Genomic DNA, 20,429 nt, shown 5'->3' on the forward strand with positions numbered 1-20,429 from the left:
GAATCATGATTCTAATCATGATTCTAGGGTAAAAAAGTGTCGAATAAACGCACCCTTAGATGATCGCACTAGCTTGGAAACCAGTCTTGGTCATTACAATGGTAGCCTTGAGACATGAAGACATCCCTATTCTACTCTTTCATCCTAACCTTAGATTGAAGCTACAAGACATCATCATGACCATATTGATTTCTACATTCTCCAATCGAAGACTGCTTCATAATACCCTCGTTACCAAACTAGGTCAATACAGTAATCGCCTTTGGTTCTCTGGGACTTCGACTTTCACCCCTGTCATCTCTACTTTGAACAAGAGCATTACCACGATCATCCTGCTTCCTATGTACTCCAATCAAAGGCACATTCACTATACTTTAGAAGCCAGTCATGGCCATTACAATGATAGTCTTGGGACTTGAAAGTATTCTTGTTCACCCCTTTTGTCTCATCTTGAAGAGCACAGCTACCTGCATACTCTATAATCAAAGATATATTCACAATACCTTTGAAACTATTCTGAACCTTTTCAATGATGGCCTTTCATTCTTAGGGACATTCCCATTCATCTTCACCATGATCATAATCATAGTCCTGCATCCTACCTTAGTAGCCAGTCAAGGCCATTACAGTGATTGTCTTGGATCTTGAAGACATTCCTGTTCACCCCTGTCAGTATCATCGTGAACAGCCAGGTTACAAGACATCGCCACAACCATTCTGCTTCCTACATACTCCAATCAAAGACACATAAATCCCTACAAACCAGTGTCATTACGATAATGATAATAATAACCTTGGGACTTGAAGGCATTCCTATTCACCCTTGTCACCCTCACCTTGAACAATGAGGTTACAAGACATCACCACAAACCATTCTGCTTCCTACATACTCCAATCAAAGACACATTCATAATACCCTGGAAACCAGCATCACTCAATCCTCACCCACTCATTCTGTCACGGCCAATTTGGTGGGCGAGCTGTCCATCCACCCAGACCTCTCCACCACTATACCAGATCATTTTTTGCTAAACTAGTCAAAGAGTTCTCCATGCCATGGTACCCCTGATTATGGGGTTGGCTTTCTCTTCTTAATGAGAAAGGTAAAGTAAGAAATATTCCAACTTGTTTTACTTTGTGTATTTCCACATGTTATTGTGTGACAAGCATGAAGCTTTAAAGAAACATTTCTCTCTTTGTAAAGATGTCTTAAAAAGGGAATGCTGCGCTTCAAACACAAAAAATTCCATGTATCAGTCTGTTTTTATCTTTTAAATCCCACTATAATTTAACTCTACCACTTAAAAGGAACAAGGAGTGACCAAAGCCAAATGATTATTAGATTAACGCTTTTAAACATGATGCATTCGGTGCCACAACTGTCATTTCCATCCCAATAATGGTTGATACTACCACAGTTAATGCATTATGAATTACAACACGAAACACTCTGATGTTGCAGTCTAGTTTTATCTTTTAAAACCCACTATGATGTACGCTCTACCACTTACAAGGAGTGACCAAACAAAATTAATGTTTAGATTAACGTTTTTAAACATGCTGCATTCGATGCCACAATTGTCATTTCCATCCCCATCATGGTAAAGCATTAATATGACATTTGAAAAAAAAAAAAATTAAGTCTTTCAAATGATGATTTAATATGTTAGTTTTCAAAATGTACCCATTGGGTCACTGGTTGAAGGATAACCTTTTCCAACCAACTTTGTGTTTTCAGACTGTAAAGGGGAAGGGGCTTAAAAGGCAGATATAAAAGTTTGTTTTGTGTGAATAATTCGGTAGGGGTTGATTTATTGGTCACATGGCCCAAATCCAAACTCCTGAGTTTTTGTCTGGTAGTAAATGCAATAGATTAGACTGGATGATTCAATTTGTTTACTGTGGTTAAGGACATACTAGTGTCTATTGTGTCTGGGGTGACCTAGACTGATAGAATCATCTGTCATCCAATGACTACCCCAAGCAGGTTGGGACCGCTGAGGTTGATGGAGAGGTACATATCATTCCAGAATCGGAACAAAGGAAGCATTTTACCTTGATAAGGCAATACCTGTAATCAACCAAGTATTGATTCGCACCCCTCCTATTACCCTACCTTCCACCAAATATTCAAGTGCTGCCCCTCCTTCTTTACCCATCTCTTACCAAATCCTATTCACACCATTCGTCAATGTCCTGTCTTACTCCTATTTGTATTCTGAGCCTTCGTCAGGTTCCTTCAGTATAACTCCTAACTTTGTGCTGTTTTGAAATTGTCTTGCACTAGAGCTTTCATTTTAATTCTTGACTCTTCACCTTCCTCTGTCATTCCATTTTCTAGTTATTACCAATATTGGCTCCTATCCTTTCAATTTTCAATTTTATCCCTCATCTCCTTCTCAATCTCTCTCTCTCTCATACTATTTCAAAACATGATTATACTGTGCTTTCCTAGCTCTCTTTGTTTTCACAACAGACATGAAAAATTAACATATTAGTGATCTGTAGCATCACATGTTAATGAAAAAAAAATCCTCATAATTTCTCATAATGTAACTTTTAATAGTTATTGAAATCTTACTGACTTTACCTGCTAACTTTCCTAACTACAGGCTATTTATGCTGTCAAATATGGCTAATTTTTAAAAGTTTTATGCTCTGGTATTAATTGTGATTTAATAGAATCATAAAATTTTACCCATTCATAGTTATTTTGGTTCTTTCAAAAATCTTTCTCCTCTTATTTTACATATCTCTATAAATTGGTAAATCTTTTGTTGTTGTTTTTATTTGAAAATATATTCTCTGAAATATTAAGCTTTAGATATAACTTTTTTAACCCTTTGTCAAACAAAATAAAGAAAGGAAAAACTTTCACGATACTTTAATGGGTACAAATTACCCCCATTAATCAAAATTATTATATGCACAATTTACTATATATCTTTATCAGTGTAGTAAAATCACGCGAAATCGTCATTACGCAAACATGTAATAAAATGAGGTCACCACAGTGAATCGATAACAGCGAGAGCGCTGCACATTGCCAGCGGTTCACGGAGATTTGCACGCAAACCTATGAGAAACGGGCGAGAGCGAACGATTCCACGAGCTCTTCCCCCTTCTTTCCCTTCCCGCGATTTGTCCCAAAACAAAAGGATTTCTGGAAAGTACGATACTTTGTTTTTCAACTTTATTAGCATTCGATCTATCCGCGCCGATTTTTTTTTTACCGTGGCATTTTGTTATAAATTACCAAAAGAACCTGTACATCAGTTTTGCCGAGCTGAATAAAACGACTGATAGGCGTTTATGACAGCCGTCATTCACGTAAACTTTTGTATCCGATATGTAAACTTTCAGTCTACACGTAGTGTACTGATCAATATGCACACAACGTCGTACTTGAAGGTTCGTTATAGTATTAATATTCATAGGTGATAGCAACGGCGAACATAAGATTGACATGTACAATAAAAAACCAGTAAAAACTATTTAAAAATGATGAGTCCTTGATGCAGTTCACCGACACAGTGAAGGATCAGGATCGTCAATTACAAAACAGATGAACATGATGAAATTATAAAACTTACATGACTTGTCCAAGATGTCCAATATCGCATGAATCATTAATATCCCTTATTTTTCCTTTGGCTTATGACTGTTAAGTGCAGAAAAGGGGGAAACGGTGAATAATTTGGTACTGGCTGTATGGTCCCGTGGTCAGTTAGCATGCATGTTTGTAGGCCTACATTCACAATGATCACGTCGATGGTCAGAGAACAATTTCCCTCATTCATCTCAATTCTCTCTTATCATGCTTATCATTACATGTATCATGTGTATACCAGGGAGATGGGGTTTGGTGTGTGCATAAACGTTTGCATACACAAGGAAAGATAGCCGAGGTATAGGCATTAGTTTGTGTGTAAGTTCATTGGGCATGTTGGGTCGTCTCTTCGGTCAAGAGCGTGGGTGCTGTGTGCATCATTGCACGGTGCAAGCTTGTGTGTCAAATACGCGCGAAACGACTAATAACAGGCTACAAAAATCACTCGACCATGCTGCCGCTATGCGAATTCGGTGTGCGAAGATTACGTAACTTTCACCGAAATTAACGCTACACCGTAATGACGATTTCTCGTTATTTTACTACACTGTTTATGGACGGACATATAGGCCTATATATGGACATTTATGATTTGGTAGAAATGTGAATGATAACTTTAAATAACTACCATGAAACAAGATTATTTTGAGCAAGCAAGAAAGGGACAATAGGTGGTTTCAAACCGCCTCGATCACAAGAATCCCCGTTAAATTACGAGAACTTTTTAAAGCTAAAAAATACCTGTTAATTATTCCTGCATTCACACCGCCCCGAAACACATCCTTCGGGATATGTTCCCGAAGTTACGAGTATGCGCAATATGGTCTGATAAGCAGGCTAGGCGCGAGATTCAAAATCACTAGCCCAGCAGCCACCCACGCCGCCGCGCCCAACGACACGCTGGGTTAAAAGTTCCCGTAATTTGCTTTCACATCGCCAAAATACCTGCGACCTTGGAAAAATCCCCACGAAAGTTCTCGTAATTTCGCCAAGTACCTACTATTTAGCGGGTATTTTCTTTCGGGGAAATTACGCGTAGTTTGCTTTCACATTACCAAAATACCTGGTATTTTCTGATCGGGGTCAATTTCCCGATCAGAGAATACCTGGAACTGAAACCACCTAAAGACTTTTGTCCTAACCAAGGGACCTGGTAGTGCGGAATGATAACTTACAAAAAGATTCATCGACAAACTTTCAAACTAAGGTCATTTGATTATGAGACCTCTTCTTATAGTACCACAGGAATGATTAAAAAGGCCTTTTGACAGTGAATTTACTGACAAATTTTGCTCTAAGCCAGTCTGGTTCGATGATTTCGGTAGCTTATAACACTTAAACAGTGGAAATCACAAACACTTTGGCCCGTATTCTGAAGTTGGGTTCAACTTAAAGTTAGGTTTAAAGTTTGGTTCAAGTATGGATAGCCAATCGTTACAAAAATCATTAACAATTTAGAGATATTGTATTTCATCTCATTTGACTCTCAAATCATTCATAATTGTCTAGGAAGTATACATAGATTATCTTCACCATGAAGAATGGGAAAGAGCACAGTAAATATACGAAACATACAACTTAATACAAATGTTGACACTTTTGGCTTCCCATAATTTTAGCACAGAGTTAGACCATGGTCTAAGTTACACCTGACTTGAGAATACGAGCCTCCGTCTCATGAAATGTTGCTCCCTGTGTGACTTTCAATTGGACCATCAAATCTTATTACTAGTATGTGCAACTGAATCATTCAATGTAATCCATCTAATACTCAGTTACCCTTTTTACAAGTAGCCCAGAAACATATCTTATAATAATAATAATACCAACACGCTTGTATAGCGCATATCACTGCCAAATGCATCCCTATGCGCTTCATTGGATATTATTACCCTGGCTTTAGCCCCGCAGCCTTTTACAGCGCGGTGGCATTTCAAGGAATAAATTCCTGCCAGGTACCCACTTACCTCACCTGGGTCGAGTGCAGCACAACGTGGACAAATTTCTTGCTGAAGGAAATTACGCCATGGCTGGGATTCGAACCCACGACCCTCTGTTTCAAAGTCCGAAGACTAATCCACTGGGCCACAACGCTCCACAATCATTTTTTTAACACCATACCAAGTCAAAATGGATGATAAATCTACTGGACAACCTATTTCTCCTACCAACATGAGCTTCATATATTTCTAAAATGATTGATTTGAGGAAAAAATAACAACATGAAAGGGAAATAGTCGACACTGTCATTTCCAGCCCAAATCTAGTTGTATCATGTTATTGTATTTTGGTGGGTGGGAAGTATGTTGGGGGTAGCAAGCAGGAAGGATATTGAATTTTCTCAAAGTTGAAAGAGACATACTCCAAAAATAAAGCACATGGTAGTTATAATGTAAGGTCCCGTGTGACATGGACAAACAATGGAATTTAAATTGAAATATCAAATATAATGACATCAGGGGTTTACTCACATTTCCTACCCAGTCATTGTGTGTACATCTTTTTGAAAAACAAACACATCCCTATTCCTGCTCTTGTTTTGTTCGGGACCAACATGGATGAGCACATATGAAACACATTGCCCATGCAAACACATGGTATGTTAATTGAAACAATAACCGGCTGTCAAACTTTTTGATGTGTCGTGCAACCATGCCAGTCCATTGATATAAGATGAGCTTGTGTGGGCTAAACTTTCACACCCCATCGACTGCCAAATGTTGAGCTACTATTCGGCAAAATACTGAATATAACTCATGTGTAACTTTGAACAGCAAGAGGTTTACAAAACTACAGAAAACTTCGAACCTACTAACGGGCATCTATGTACATCCGACTGAACTGGGACATGAAGCAAAAACATTAACATCAAACAAGAACAGACAAAATCAAACATTTCACTTAATGACTACCGTACATTTAATATAGCTTCGATGAGCATTACACGGACAGAAAAACAAATCTGACAAAGTTTTAAAAATCGACATCTTAAAAAAGTAACTAAGCACTTTCTTCAGTTAGAGAGGTGCTCAATGATGGAATTGCAGAACCACCCTGAATGCTAATTCCCCAATCTAAACATATGAATGAACCATCTTGTTCATGACCTTCACGTCACCTCAAGCACATTAACGAGAATACCATCTTCATTCTGTTACCTGTATGTTGTCTTACTGTATGTTCAGGCAAAGGGGTAAGTAGTACCTTCTCTGAGTTCAAGATATCTCAAAAAGTACAACAAGGTATGGTGAATGATAGGCCTATGAATGTCCTGTGAATGATAGGCATATGAATGTCCTAACACAAAGATGCCAGAATAAATGTGAAAAAAATAGAAACGTATGAAGTTTAGGATTTTATGGTCACCTCTATACAGTCCCTAGTGTGACAGAGATGCCAACTTTTGGAAATCAGAATTAGGGAGGATTTGCAACCGACACCAAATTATCGAGATGTGCGCATAGCGCACATCTCGAGCGCGGAGCAGCGCTCGACCCTTGCGGCCGGGGTCCAGGGCCCTGAAAGCTCTGGGTTTCTAGATGCTCTCTGGTGCAATCTGACCCTTATTTTGGAGCATTTCACATGTTTTTAAAAAAACATTGTTCCCACTTTTTTAACATAAAAAATATAAAATATGCATTTTTACATGTAAAAAAAATGAGGGGACAATAGAAGAAAAGTACCCGTTCAACAATAATAATAAGGAGAAATTATCAGCAATAGGCAGGTTATGTTCCACTATAAATCCAGTACAGAAAATCTCAGTGCGGGTAACGTCTACCTGTAAAGATCTTGTCTTCGCAATGTCCGTATACCGTTTGCTCCCAAAGTGCTTCTGAATATCATCACGACCTCCGTGCTCAACTGAAATGTCCACGCTGCAAATTGTGCAAAATGCATGGTAAATTCCTCTTTCCGACTTCCGAATACACAGGTACTAGAGACTGTATTCAGTGTTATACTTCTGAGACCATTTCTTGGTCTTCTTTTGTTGATTTTCCGCCATTTCGTGTCAATATCAACCCATCAACACGCCGAAATCACACACCGATATTCCACCGCACGACTCGACAAATCCAGCAGCCGCGAGCGCACACGGCTCACGAAGCTAGCCGGGCCTACCGGCCTGGTGCACAGTGGGTTCCCGTTGGGCCTATCACATGCACCAGCTTTTCGCTGCTCCTTATTTGTCTGCCTTTCACACAGAATTTAGTAGCAGCGAACGTAATGGAGTTAATACATGCTAAAGTTAGCAGACGATACATATACTTCCAAGCCAATTTGATCAATGCAAAAAAATCATAATTTCGGGAGGATAAGGATGGTAATGGTAAGGGTGGGAGTTGGGACGAATTTTCGGGAGCCTCCCGATTTCATCGGGAGGGTTGGCATCTCTACTGTGATCTACAATACTATTTCTAATTCCAAACTAAAAATTACTTTAATGATGATATTGAATAAGCAAATCTCGTACAATGCACATCATATCAACATTTCACATTAATTTTAAGTGTCTCCATGCACTTCCCAAATGACTAGGGTATCACTACCCCCTAATCTCCAAGCCAGCACTTATTGCATGCAATGAATGAAACATAACACTTGTATACCATCCTCTTTACCTGGGTCAAGCCCACATGGATAGATATATTGCTGATGAGTGTTAATGTCTTGGCAAGAGATTTGAACCCGGGACCCTCTGAATTAAAAGTGATAAACAGAACCACAACACCAATGCACATCTATCAGGTTCCGAAAAAAGGAACATTAAATGTTTTGGAGCCATGATGTGTCCTGAGAATATGCCAAATAAGGCAAAATACTTTCGCAAGCTAAAACCTAAATATACTGATTTTTAATGCAGTACTGTCAAATGTAAAAAAAAATGAACATTAAATCTGTTTAATCAAACATGAAATAAATATCGCCTCTTCACATAAAATATACAAATTTGACGGTGAAGATTAAACTTTCTCCGGCCACCAACTTTCCTTGTGCAATTGAGAACATTTTGGAGGCTTGGTACAAGCTTGCTTTCTTTCTTTCTGGGAGCAACAAGAAGTAAATTCAATTGATTAAGATGATAGATCTCCAAATAACAGACACAAATTGCTTTGAAAAAAAAGTTAACAAGGGTAATATAATCCACTGAGAGCAAGAAGGGTGTTAGAGCTATGTGAGAGTGTACGGATAAGTACCCTTCTCGCTATCAGAGTACGAAAGATGGCTGATAAAATATCTGCCTTTAGAATGAAACTGAAACTAAACACATCAAAGTCAGATGGATTAATGTGTAGAGAAATCCAATTACATTTGATTTACCAAATGTATGTTATTAAAAGATGAGGGTGTAATCTAATGATAGGAAAGCCTTTATACTCTCTCAGTGAAAGTCTGAAAGAAACATTATGTTCAAGGACTGGTTGATTCCAAACAGTACATAACAAGAATAACCAGCAAAATGAAGACACATTTCGTGCCTTGGCTGATAAAATCATTAGTGTTAGAAGAGATGTTGGTCGCTAAATCTTGAAGTAAGTTATAAAAGTGCTTCAAAATATTAGATTTAAACAGATCCAACAAATATCAAAGTTTCTTGATGTATCATGGTACTATTCTTCACTTACCATATGATAAATGGTTTTCTATACTTCGGTCCAAAGTCTTGCCTGATTCTTGCACAGGTTTTAAGCTTGTGCTTACACTGGGAAACTAGTGACATGCAATTAGGGACTAATGGTACCAAAGGCAATGCCAATCCACACAGGATCAGAAACAAAACTAATGCCAAAATTATCAGATGAAAGAACGCTGCTATATAAGACTCCAGGCAATACTAATTACACACAGGATAAAAACAAAGACATTGCTATATAAGACGACAAAGTGCACCTCAGCTGTAAAGGACCATATACGAAAAGCAATGCCGCATGGGACTAGAAGTGATGACATTGTGTTAAAGGATGAAATGCAGGAGTAATACCACAAAGGACAAGAGGCAGGAGTGATTTCACATTGGGTCAAAGGCAATGTCAATCCTACACAGGGAGACGAACACAGTACCACATAGGACCAAAGGTATTACCAATGGCACAGGACCAATATCATATAAGGCTTGATGAGAAGAACTTACCTGATCATCTTCTAGAAGCATAAGACTCACAAGAATCATGTTGATGGTATGACCAAGGGATGAATCCCGGAATAGCTTTGCAACCTAGGAAGATATAAAAATATAAAAAGACAAACAATTATTCATGACATATCAGATATCTTCCAAATCACAACTAGGATAAGTAACCCCGCAAGAGACAGTATGTAAACTTTTTCCCCCACTTTAATATTTTCCCAACTTTTTAGTTAAAGGAGGGTTTATGGCCATATCTACATTTGTACCCCTCAAAAAAATAATAAAGAATAAAAAAATAAATTTTGCCTCTCATAACACTTAGCCCTAACAGTATCTACTGTACAGCACATAATCATAAAGAAAGATTAATTTCATGTAAAATTTTTACTTTCAAGATAATTTTTACTATAAAATAGGAATTGTTCATCAAGTTTTTTTCAAAGAAGTATTATTCATCATGCCCACAAGATTTAAATTCCTACAAAATTTTGATTACTTTGATAAATATCTCCCCCTGTCGCATATTTGAAATTAATTCAAAACTTAAAACGATGGCTCAAAAATATTTTTAAATGTGTTTTTATATGTCAATCTAAAAATATATATGTTTGAATAAATGTATTTATGACAATATCTCACTCTTAGTCTTGACCCAGCAATTGTAGCAATCTGGTTCTTAAAATTAACAACAGATTTCACCTAATCTTTCAGACTATCTCAGGAGAGATCAATTGTTGAAAACAAACATGCTCAACAGAAAAATAAAAATCAATTTTCAGGTTATTGCAGGTGCAATAAATCTACTCCTATTTAACTCTCCATTTCATCCTATAAAGAACGAGCAGATTGGTCCAATTCTGTGTTAAGAAACAAACAATCCTACGAAATCCTTTGATTTATACCTCAAGAATACAAATCGGGACACACACCATGGACTAAAAACTGCCCATTCAATTTCCCCTTTCTTGATCATAACTAGTAATTCATATCAGATTAGCTTCAAATCAATTCAGCATGTTGAGGGAGTGGATTTTCCAATATTGCGGTCATTCAACGTCCGCTTAATTGAAGACTGCCCGCTTTCTGAAGTTTTACCACCGGTCAGAAACACTTCAAACTCACGCATTCCATTCTCAAAAGTGCTATTGACCATGAACAACTTTATGAAACAGAAATATGTCAGCATTGCTTTGCTAGGTTTAGATTGATTTTTTTTCCTTGGTTGAATTTGTTGAGTGGTATACTTTGACAAATAATTTGATGAAAGCTGCTCTTGGAAGTAGTTGACAGGCAATATTGCAAATAAAAGAAATTGATTTGTAGGCCAATAAAGATGCAATTACCAACAACCTTGAATCCACCTTCAATGCATTGATAAATTGTTGGCAACATGTTTAACAAACATTACAAGTATATCTACTAACACCTCACAAAACTTCAAATTAAGAACTCATCCAATATACTGTAGATGCATTTCTTTATTTCTGATGTAAAATCTTCAGTTTATTTTTGGAAACAACAACTCTAACACAAGCAATTTGCTCTACTGCTGTTTTGTAAGTCATTAAAGCTTTGAACCAGATTTCTTAATCCCTACCACCATAAACCCATCTCATTAATGGACAATGACACGAAAAGGATTGAAAGAACACAAAAGACAAAGGTTTAGAAAAGACACCAAAGAACTAACCATTACATCAAAGAGTGCCGATATTAGTATTTCACCCATTCCCCTTCCCCACATAATTTGCAACTAGATCAATTGAATACTTGCACACACGGAAAACCCATTCCATAAACCATTTTTCTTTTCAAAATTCAATGTATTTGTACCCCCAATACACATACATTTCATCAAAAAGGTGAAAAATTTCTTTTTTATCCAATTTGACAGTAGTTGAATTCCTATTCTTCCTACCTAATATTCCTAATCCCCCTCACAATAGCTGTTTCAATTGTGCCCTAATGCATATGAAAATTCATCAATATGAGAAAAATGACACATCATTGAAGAAGGAGAAATAAACCTTGCTCTGGGGGTTATTTACCTTTCTCTCATCCAAAGAATGTGAAAGGGGAAGAAACTAGAACTCTTGTCCTATTTACATTGAACAAAAAATACTCTACTCTGCAAGACTTTTTCCCGATAATTTATTGCTACTCTGTGAATTTATATATGAATGAGCAAGAAAAATCACATGCTGTAATAAGATTAGAATAGTTAACCACTATCTTTTAAACTTATAGAAATAAGAGAAATTAATTTTTTTTCTATCCAACATTTAATCAATATTTCAAAATCATGTAAAAACATCCTTGCTTGCTTACCAGTTGTGTTCACCACACACAGTCTAAATTGTTATTTTGTTCACTTTGAATTACTTTAGATTGTTTCTAAACATCACTCTATGGATATGTGATGTTTGCTATGATGTGGAAAACATCAAATAGAAGTGTATGGTAAAATTCTCGATTATTAATCACAATTAAAAGGTGCTGCAAAAAAAGGTTGGAGTTTTGGTTTTTCCATCAAAAATTCTGCAACCGAGAGATGAAATATTGATGGTTATTTAACCAAAATTTCAGACAACATTCTAGAATATAAGATAAAAAATGCAGATTAAACTTGCAGTGTGAATAACCCCCTCTTGTGTTATAAGATTCATAACAGAAATGCCCTTGATGAAAAGTTCACAGCATTTACGCCAATGAGATCATTGGATTGAAACTAGGCCACTTGTTTCCATTCATTCCCAAGACGGCAAAGACCTTTCCCCCATTCCCGCCTTATTATTACATTTAACTATTAGGAGTTTGGGGCTAGTAACTTTTGGCTCTTTCATATTGGTTGGCAATATCATGGAAAAGGAGAGTTATGGGGTCATTGTTTGAGGGTTCATCTTGAAGTCACCATTGATTTCTCTTAACTCTTGCACTTCCAGGGAAGCATTTCAGCAACATTCTTGTCTGATAATTACTTTCATGATACGCTCCGAGAACGTAGTGATCCTTGTATTAACCCTATGAGAATGATATAATGAGGGGAGATAGGGGTTACATTAACTGCTTTTTGCCAATGTCATCAGTCCTGTCATGAAAAGCAGTTAGGACTGTCTTCTGACAAACTAATATAAAATGGAAGCTAAAGGGAAACCGAGTTCATATTTATAAAATTACAATTTATAATTTATAAATAATCAACATATAAAATCTGCTATGGTAAATTGCTTATATCTGGATTATGTATTTCTATTTCATTTTTTATTCATTCATTTCATTATTATTCACTCAATCAATCATTAATTCATTCATTTCATTCATTCTAGCTTGCCTACTTAGCGAAGAGGATGTCTGACATTTTACTACCCAGTTCAATCAAAGTTGAAAGGGTGGGCTCACAAACTTCTTAAGTCAAAGATATCATGTTATGAATCAACTCATTTCCACACAAGTACCAACAGCATGCATACATATCTTAAAATAACTCTAAGCTCTAAACCTTTGCTATCATTGAAATTTTTGGTCACCCACTTTATCGCACATGGTCACTGATGGCCACGAATGGTTGAACAAATTATGCAGAGGGGGCTCAAATCTACAATTTCATACATAAGATGTAACCTATAGGCCTATACATACCATATTAAATATTGTGAGAACGTATGCTGTGATCTTATCGCTTCCATGTTTCTTGATCATGTATTTATCCACCACAACCAGGGTCTCGACATACTGACTCCTGTGAACGTTCCCTGCTATTGAACGCCGTTTTCTGGTTTCTAACAAGGATCTATTCACATCAGGATATTCATCTAGGAAGAACACTGGCTCTTCAGGAGGGTGCGGTTGATCTGTTTAAAGGAGAAGAAAGAAAAAAGACAAATGAAAGATAAATTCATACGATATTTGAAAAAAAATGATAACAACTATCAAATCTATATCATAAATCTTTCAGGATTTTTAAAACTTATCCAGAAACAGACGCTGTCCATCACCTGTAGCAAATAGTAAGATACAAATTCCATAACTTAAAACTTCCATAACTCTCCATACCCCCAAAATAAAAAAAAAAAAAACGAGGCAAAGACTGTCTATTGCTAATCAAGTTATGCAATGTTCTCATAGTGATTGACAGTAATTTTCATTTTTGTTATCAGCAAATTATAATCCTCATCATAAAAATTGACAAAGATAGTTCAAAAATACTTGGCAATATGATAATTAATCAGTTGGTTGCAGGAAGAACATAGGCTAATGTAGATACAATCAATTTTGTTTATGTTACAAGTTAATTTCAATGCGATTTGAGCTCTCAGGACATTGAAAAAATTCTGATGGTTTGAGGCTTTCTTTTCTGTCAGCCACATATTGTCAAAGAGATTTCCTGAATTAGGATTCCATCCTCCCACCCACACCAGTTATTTCCGTCCTTCATCGTATACTTGTTGATGGAGACAGATAGAAAATATTACCATCTGTACAATACTATTACCTCAAAGGGAAGGAAGGCCACGCTCTTATGAATGAAATATTTTGCTTTGAAAATATGTCATCGTGATGAGGGATCTTTACATTAATGCACTAATTTTCTACAATCAGGATGTTATACCTGTATACATTCAAGTTATCTAAAATTCCTTTTATGATATATGCATTGTTTGAGGCTAATTACATCATTACAATAGACCTCTTTATATGAGTTATCATAGGCCGTGTTTATTATGCTTCCACTTTTCAGGCCAGAATCAGCGTTTCCAAACGTGTATGGTCCAAAACACGGTTGCATCCATGCTTACTTTCATTTAAACGCTGTTTCAAAACGCCGATTGTAAACTCACAAAACGGTGCGTTTGTAAACGTCGTTTGACCAGAATCAGGCTTTCTGGGGAAGTATAAACAGAACCACGATCGTAAACGTGTTTAAATGACGTCATTTGGTACATGCTTCCGGTGAGATGAAAATCCGCGGGCAAATACAGTCGTATTGCTCCATGTTATCTCTACGTAATAACAACAATTGGAAAAAAAAACTTTCGAAAAAAGGTGCGCCCAATATGATCTCGCTTTACGATGCGAAGCCAGCTGGAGATCATGATTTGCTCTGGAAAGTTAAGCATAAACAGTACTCCCAGAACCACGTTTACGATCGCCGTTTTGAATCGACGTTTGAAATCGCTGATTCTGTCCTCGCAATGAAAGCATAAACACACCCAAAGTTAGCACGATCAGAAGTTGAATAGCTCTTTTGGATCTCTAAATTGATTCCTGATCATGCTCATATAATTAGTAATATTTTCGTATCATTTGATTTTTAATTTGAAAAGAAAAGTTTAATATGATATCTAAATACAATCAATTGTAACTTGTTTAGAAGACCTGCCAATAAATTAATCATGACTTGTAATTGCAAAATTGAAGCTAATGAATTTTGATGTATGGAAACTGTCGAAACTGAATAAAATGCAATGTATGACATATGTGAATGCTTTTTAATTGCAAAGACCTAAAATGACTAACTATATCAGTTTTCAGATTTTCATATCAGATGGCAGAGATTATTGTACTTATGATAATAAAACATGTTTTTCTCAAATAGGATTTCTTGTTTCTGTTTCCATATGCTTTCTACCAATTGTGTTATTGTAATAATGTTCATGTGTTAATTTGTGTTTCTATTCATATTAATTTTAATCATGTTTGAATAGAAATGAAAATGAAGTCTTGAACTCTTGAACAGGCATTTAATGAGCTGCATATTAGAGATCACTTTTGCAGTATGATAAGTTAGTAATTCAATTTGACTTTCTCTTCATGTACAGGGAGTATTGAACGGGAGATCATTTCAAGGGGTCCACCACATTCACGTTTGTTTCCTGAAATCATTTGATTCAGACAATTGGAAACAAATGTTTAGGAAAAGATGAGAGTGCTGGCTTCAGATAAACTTTCTCAGGGGGTTGAGGCATTACCCCTCGTCTTTGAATCAAATCCTTTCCTATTAGTATCATACCATAAGATATCCCCTGGTATCACAAGGGGCACGGTGCAGTCTCTTTGATTCTCATTAAAATATAACCTTGCGAATCTTCAAACATGCTCTGTATGCCTACTAGTACTGTCACTTGTGATTTCAGCATGGATCACATTTGCGGATTTTGAAACAAAATCCACCTAAGGCAATTCCAATGCCTTTGTGTCTTGCGATTTTATATGTTTGATCAATGACCAAAATTTTATCATTAATATCGAGAATGGATAGTAAGAATTTAGTGAAAATATAGGCATATTAGACTAGTGACGAATTCCCATGCATTTTCTTTATCTGCAACCTCCACGCATCATATTTCACTGTGGATTTCTTATCCTTTTGCCTTTGCAGAAAAGGGGGGGGGGGGCTTTACAGGATACTTGAAGAAAATGGTTTGGACTTTTATTAAGATTACTTTCTTAACCCCTTGAATATCAACCTTCTTGCATCCCACTCAAACCAAATGCTGGAATTACCCATTGGAGGTTGAATGCACTACAAGTTAGCCTACATCTTAACTGGCTTCTGACACCACATTGTACATTCTAGACCTTGACACACTAGAAGACTGACCAACCCAAAAGAAAGAGATGTCTACAATTCTTCCTTCATTGAACCAAACTTTGGGAATAGGCCAGCATCCTTTTATACCCACAATCATAACCCAACCCAATATCCTCCAGAGTTCATCACTGATAGAACTAATGATAATAAAAAGTATAATTTAGAGAGTTTTCCCCCCTCATCATTGTACATTCATCAAAATACAGCCCATATAAATATCCAGAAACTAAACCTTAAGGCCCGATTTCACAAAGGTGGTTTTTAAAACCAATCGGTTGAACCCATGGTTTATGCAGATTTCCGGTATAAATTACAATTATTTACAGCATATAATACAAAATTCCAATGTTGATGCGCGTTTTTGTCACAGTGCGCCAAATTAACGTTTGTTGCCATGGTTTAGCATGCTATTTTATTCATGAGTCTACTGTTTTTAATTAATGAGTCTACTCTTCAGAACAAAATAGCGTGCTTATCCATGGCAACCTGGCTTGGATTAAGTGCACTGTCACAAAAGCAGGCATCAGCATTGGATATTGTTTAGTATATGCAGTAAATAGGCATTTTTATACAGGAAATCTGCATAAACCACTGGTTCAACCGTTAGTTTTCCAAATCATCTTGGTGAATTCGGGCCAATATGTGGACTATTGAGATCTAGACTGGTGTCGCCTTGTCCTTTGTTAATAACTTTCTAAATATTCAAAAGTTTTACCACTAAAAGTTTACAAGGCTTTTTTTTTCAATGAAATCATTGATAACTATCTTTCTTTTTTATCTAGTAAAGTTTAGAATAAAAGAACATACTGTCATGTTTCATCAATACTTACTCAATAAGAAGTCTGGAAGAAAGACCAGTGGTCTTCAAAAAGCGAGTGTTTTTGAATGACAAACATCACTAGCAATAACAATAAAATGGCACTCCAAATCGAAATGGAACTTTAGGGAATAGAGGTCAAGAACAAATTCAAAGCCAAGAGCCCGGAATGTCAGGAGAAATTTATTATATTTCTTCTGCATGAAATCTATATTTCCATCATTATGCATATTTTGCCGCAAGACAGATTTCTCTGAAATGGTACATTTGCTGACACAGTGACAACCTTCAATAGCTACCCCCCCCCCCCCCCATAGACTGTAACAAATTATACCAAAGATTTTTGCTCTTCTGTCTTCTCTTTCTAAAGCTATCTGGCCAAGGTCAATTTTGGAACCACTTTGAGCAGAATATCTATTTACTGTGGTTTCAAGAAATTCATGAAGATTATTTCCCATTGCTTTTTTAACAATCAAGTAAGTTTGAATTGATAATTCCAAACACATAGGCCTAAATGTAAATGAAAACAAATTATGATATTACGTTTTGAGCATCACAAAAATCTAAATCATTCAGGCCTAGCCGATATTCAAAGGTTGCTTTTTTTCTTTTGTTTTGGTAACCAGAATGAAAATTATTTTATTTTGGTAGGATTCATACATTCTACTCAGAGATCTACTTTTTCATTCAAAAAATCTATCATATAGAATATATGTGTTTAAATATAACTTGACGTCACAATCACTTAACAGAGATGAATTACATCCTTCCACACTGTTATAGAGATTGTTTGGTAAAGCAATCAAGTCGGGTCACATATCTAGGAATATACTGCTTTGGTGGGCAACGATTTCAACCAGCATTCTTTTGTCGCAGAATTTTGGTGAAAGGCGAGGTCAATACCAAGACATGTGTTTGAGTCATTTGATGAGATTATATGGATGAATAATGATGAAATTAATCTTAATTTTTCTTTGAGTTTATTACCAGAATTACACTGAGAATCTGGATTTTTCATAAGTGTTTTTTGTGATTTAATTTCCACTTTCACAGGCTTATTAGTGAGAGCACAATATTAAATGCTGATTCACTTTCAATTTACAAGCAGTTTTCATGGGCTCCCTTCAGAATAGGCCTATATTCTACAACCTTAACAATAACATGAAGTATCATATTCACTTTTTTATTTTGTTTAAAATTAATGATTTACCAGAGGACTTAAGAGAGAAAAGGGACTTGCCTTTAATGTGACCTCTGTAAGTCATTTTTTTTGCAGGTTACATAGCTTAAAATAAAGGCATTTCATGAAAAGTATAGAAGAGAAATACAGAGCAGGAATGAAAATAGATTGTTAAAACTTTGAAAATGTAAGACAATATTCAAAGAAAAGTATTTGAAAGATAGAACATACTGAAACTAAGCAATCTCCAAGGTTTCACTTAAGGATTAACCCATCGAATGCAGGACTATCCACATTCTAAAAGATTTCATACAGGAATCAACTGGTTCTCCAAGGATCCAAGGGCTTCAAGAGACAACTTTTGTCACATTTGCCAAGCTCCTTTAATCATCAATTCAAATCCTGCTCAATTTTCACTTTCAAAGAGTAAGGAAATGGAACTTGGCAAAATTTACCAAACACCAGGGAAAGAGCATTTGAGAAACGCTCTAATGTATTACTCACAATGAGCTGTGAAAGATACTTACTAAACCTCGCTGATGTACGACAACATAACGCCGTCCCCATAAACCCAATTGATTCTCTCATCATGATTCACAAAATGAGACTAGAGAAGTACTTTCGGATTTCAGGCCATTTTCACACTCCAGGACTATATCCCGGATGCTTCACATATTAGTAAGGAATAGAAGAGATAACATTTTCCATTTATTATGATTGTAGACCTACTTTTGAACTGAGTTGAGCTGAAAAGTTGGATGATGCTTGCAACATCTGCAACATCTCCATGTATTTGCAAGATGTTATTTGAATCAGAATGCATTCTATTTTTATCTCTGTATCATGTGTATGGAGAAGAATATTAATTTTTTGACTAAGAATATGATACAGACAATGATCAATCATGGTATTTGCCTCTTTACATTGACCTATCCTTCAAGGGAAATGAAAATGGAAAATGATAAATGAAAGGGCACTTCATGAAGCCTTGCAGGAATGAAAAGGCCCAACTCACAGAATGGGTGAAGAAACACCTTCCAGAACAGTCAATATCATATATAAAGAATGTAAACAGAAATATTTTAAGACTTATAAAAATCCTGTACCCATTATTGCAACCACAAACATAAAAAACAATTAGTCAATACTACAAAATCAAACTATAAAAGATCCAATGAGTTAAGTGTGAACATGACCACAGAAAAGTGACAAGTGTCTAGCCGTTGACCCCACTTGACCTGGGATGACACTGCCAGTGTCTGGCTGATCATAACAGCTGGTTTGTGAACAGACCTGTCATAGCATCACAGGATGTAACCTTTCTGGTGGAATCCCCAACGATGCTAGAATTGTCTTTTCTATCATTTTCAAACAGTAATTTTGGATGGAATCCTCTTTATATGGCATTTGCTCTACCATTTTGATAGTTGTAAGATTGCTGCAAGGTCCATAGTGACTTTATTGATACGTCATACAAAGGACATCTTAGATCCAAACATGTGGGACCCCATGATCAAACCAATGACATTTGAAGAGTAATGAATATCATACAGATGTTGATTAACCAATTAATAACGAAAGGTGCAGCCAAGATTTGCAAGATACTACATTGGCCTATCAATATTTGACTCTTTGGAAGACAATCTCAGGTCAATTTTGATGCAGGAACGAATGAACCACCCCTTGTACACTATCAGAACCAGCGTGTTTGCTCAGTTGGTTGAACGTCCGTCTCACAACCGGGAAGTCGGGGGTTCGAAAGCCGGCTGCGTCAGACCAAAAGATGGGATTTGCTGCTACCCTGTTTGGCATTTGATATTTAAAGAGAAATGCCAGTAGTTGCAGTAAACACTGATTTCATGAGAAAGTCTGTAAAACCAGGCGTAATTGTCAGTATATCATCGAGGATCTAGATCTGGTACAGTTACATAAACTGAACTTTGTGAAATCTTGAAATCTACGCTGAAAAATGTTCACACTGAAGATCACCAACACAGATAGGCACACGTGGGACAGTGTATTATTATTGCTGGAATAAAGACCCGACGGAAGTGACCGAATCCGCGCTTATTTTGTTTATTTCTCAGCAATTACAAAATT

General features: G+C 36.4%; 1 protein-coding gene across 1 annotated transcript in view; it reads right to left on the reverse strand.

Annotated features, from left to right (window-relative positions):
- LOC121407558 (A disintegrin and metalloproteinase with thrombospondin motifs 18-like) overlaps positions 1-13,591 on the reverse strand; it is a 55,004-nt gene extending 41,413 nt beyond the window's left edge. The window contains exons 1-2 of the mRNA XM_041598694.1: positions 13,380-13,591; positions 9,744-9,827 (exon numbers count right to left, since the gene is read on the reverse strand). Of these exons, the coding sequence (XP_041454628.1) occupies positions 9,744-9,827; positions 13,380-13,439 (144 nt within the window). The 5' untranslated portion in view covers positions 13,440-13,591. The remainder of the gene's footprint in view (positions 1-9,743; positions 9,828-13,379) is intronic.
- Positions 13,592-20,429: the final 6,838 nt, after the last annotated feature.

The sequence above is a fragment of the Lytechinus variegatus genome, chromosome 2, assembly GCF_018143015.1.
Source record: "Lytechinus variegatus isolate NC3 chromosome 2, Lvar_3.0, whole genome shotgun sequence".
In the NCBI taxonomy this organism is placed as follows: Eukaryota; Metazoa; Echinodermata; class Echinoidea; order Temnopleuroida; family Toxopneustidae; genus Lytechinus; species Lytechinus variegatus.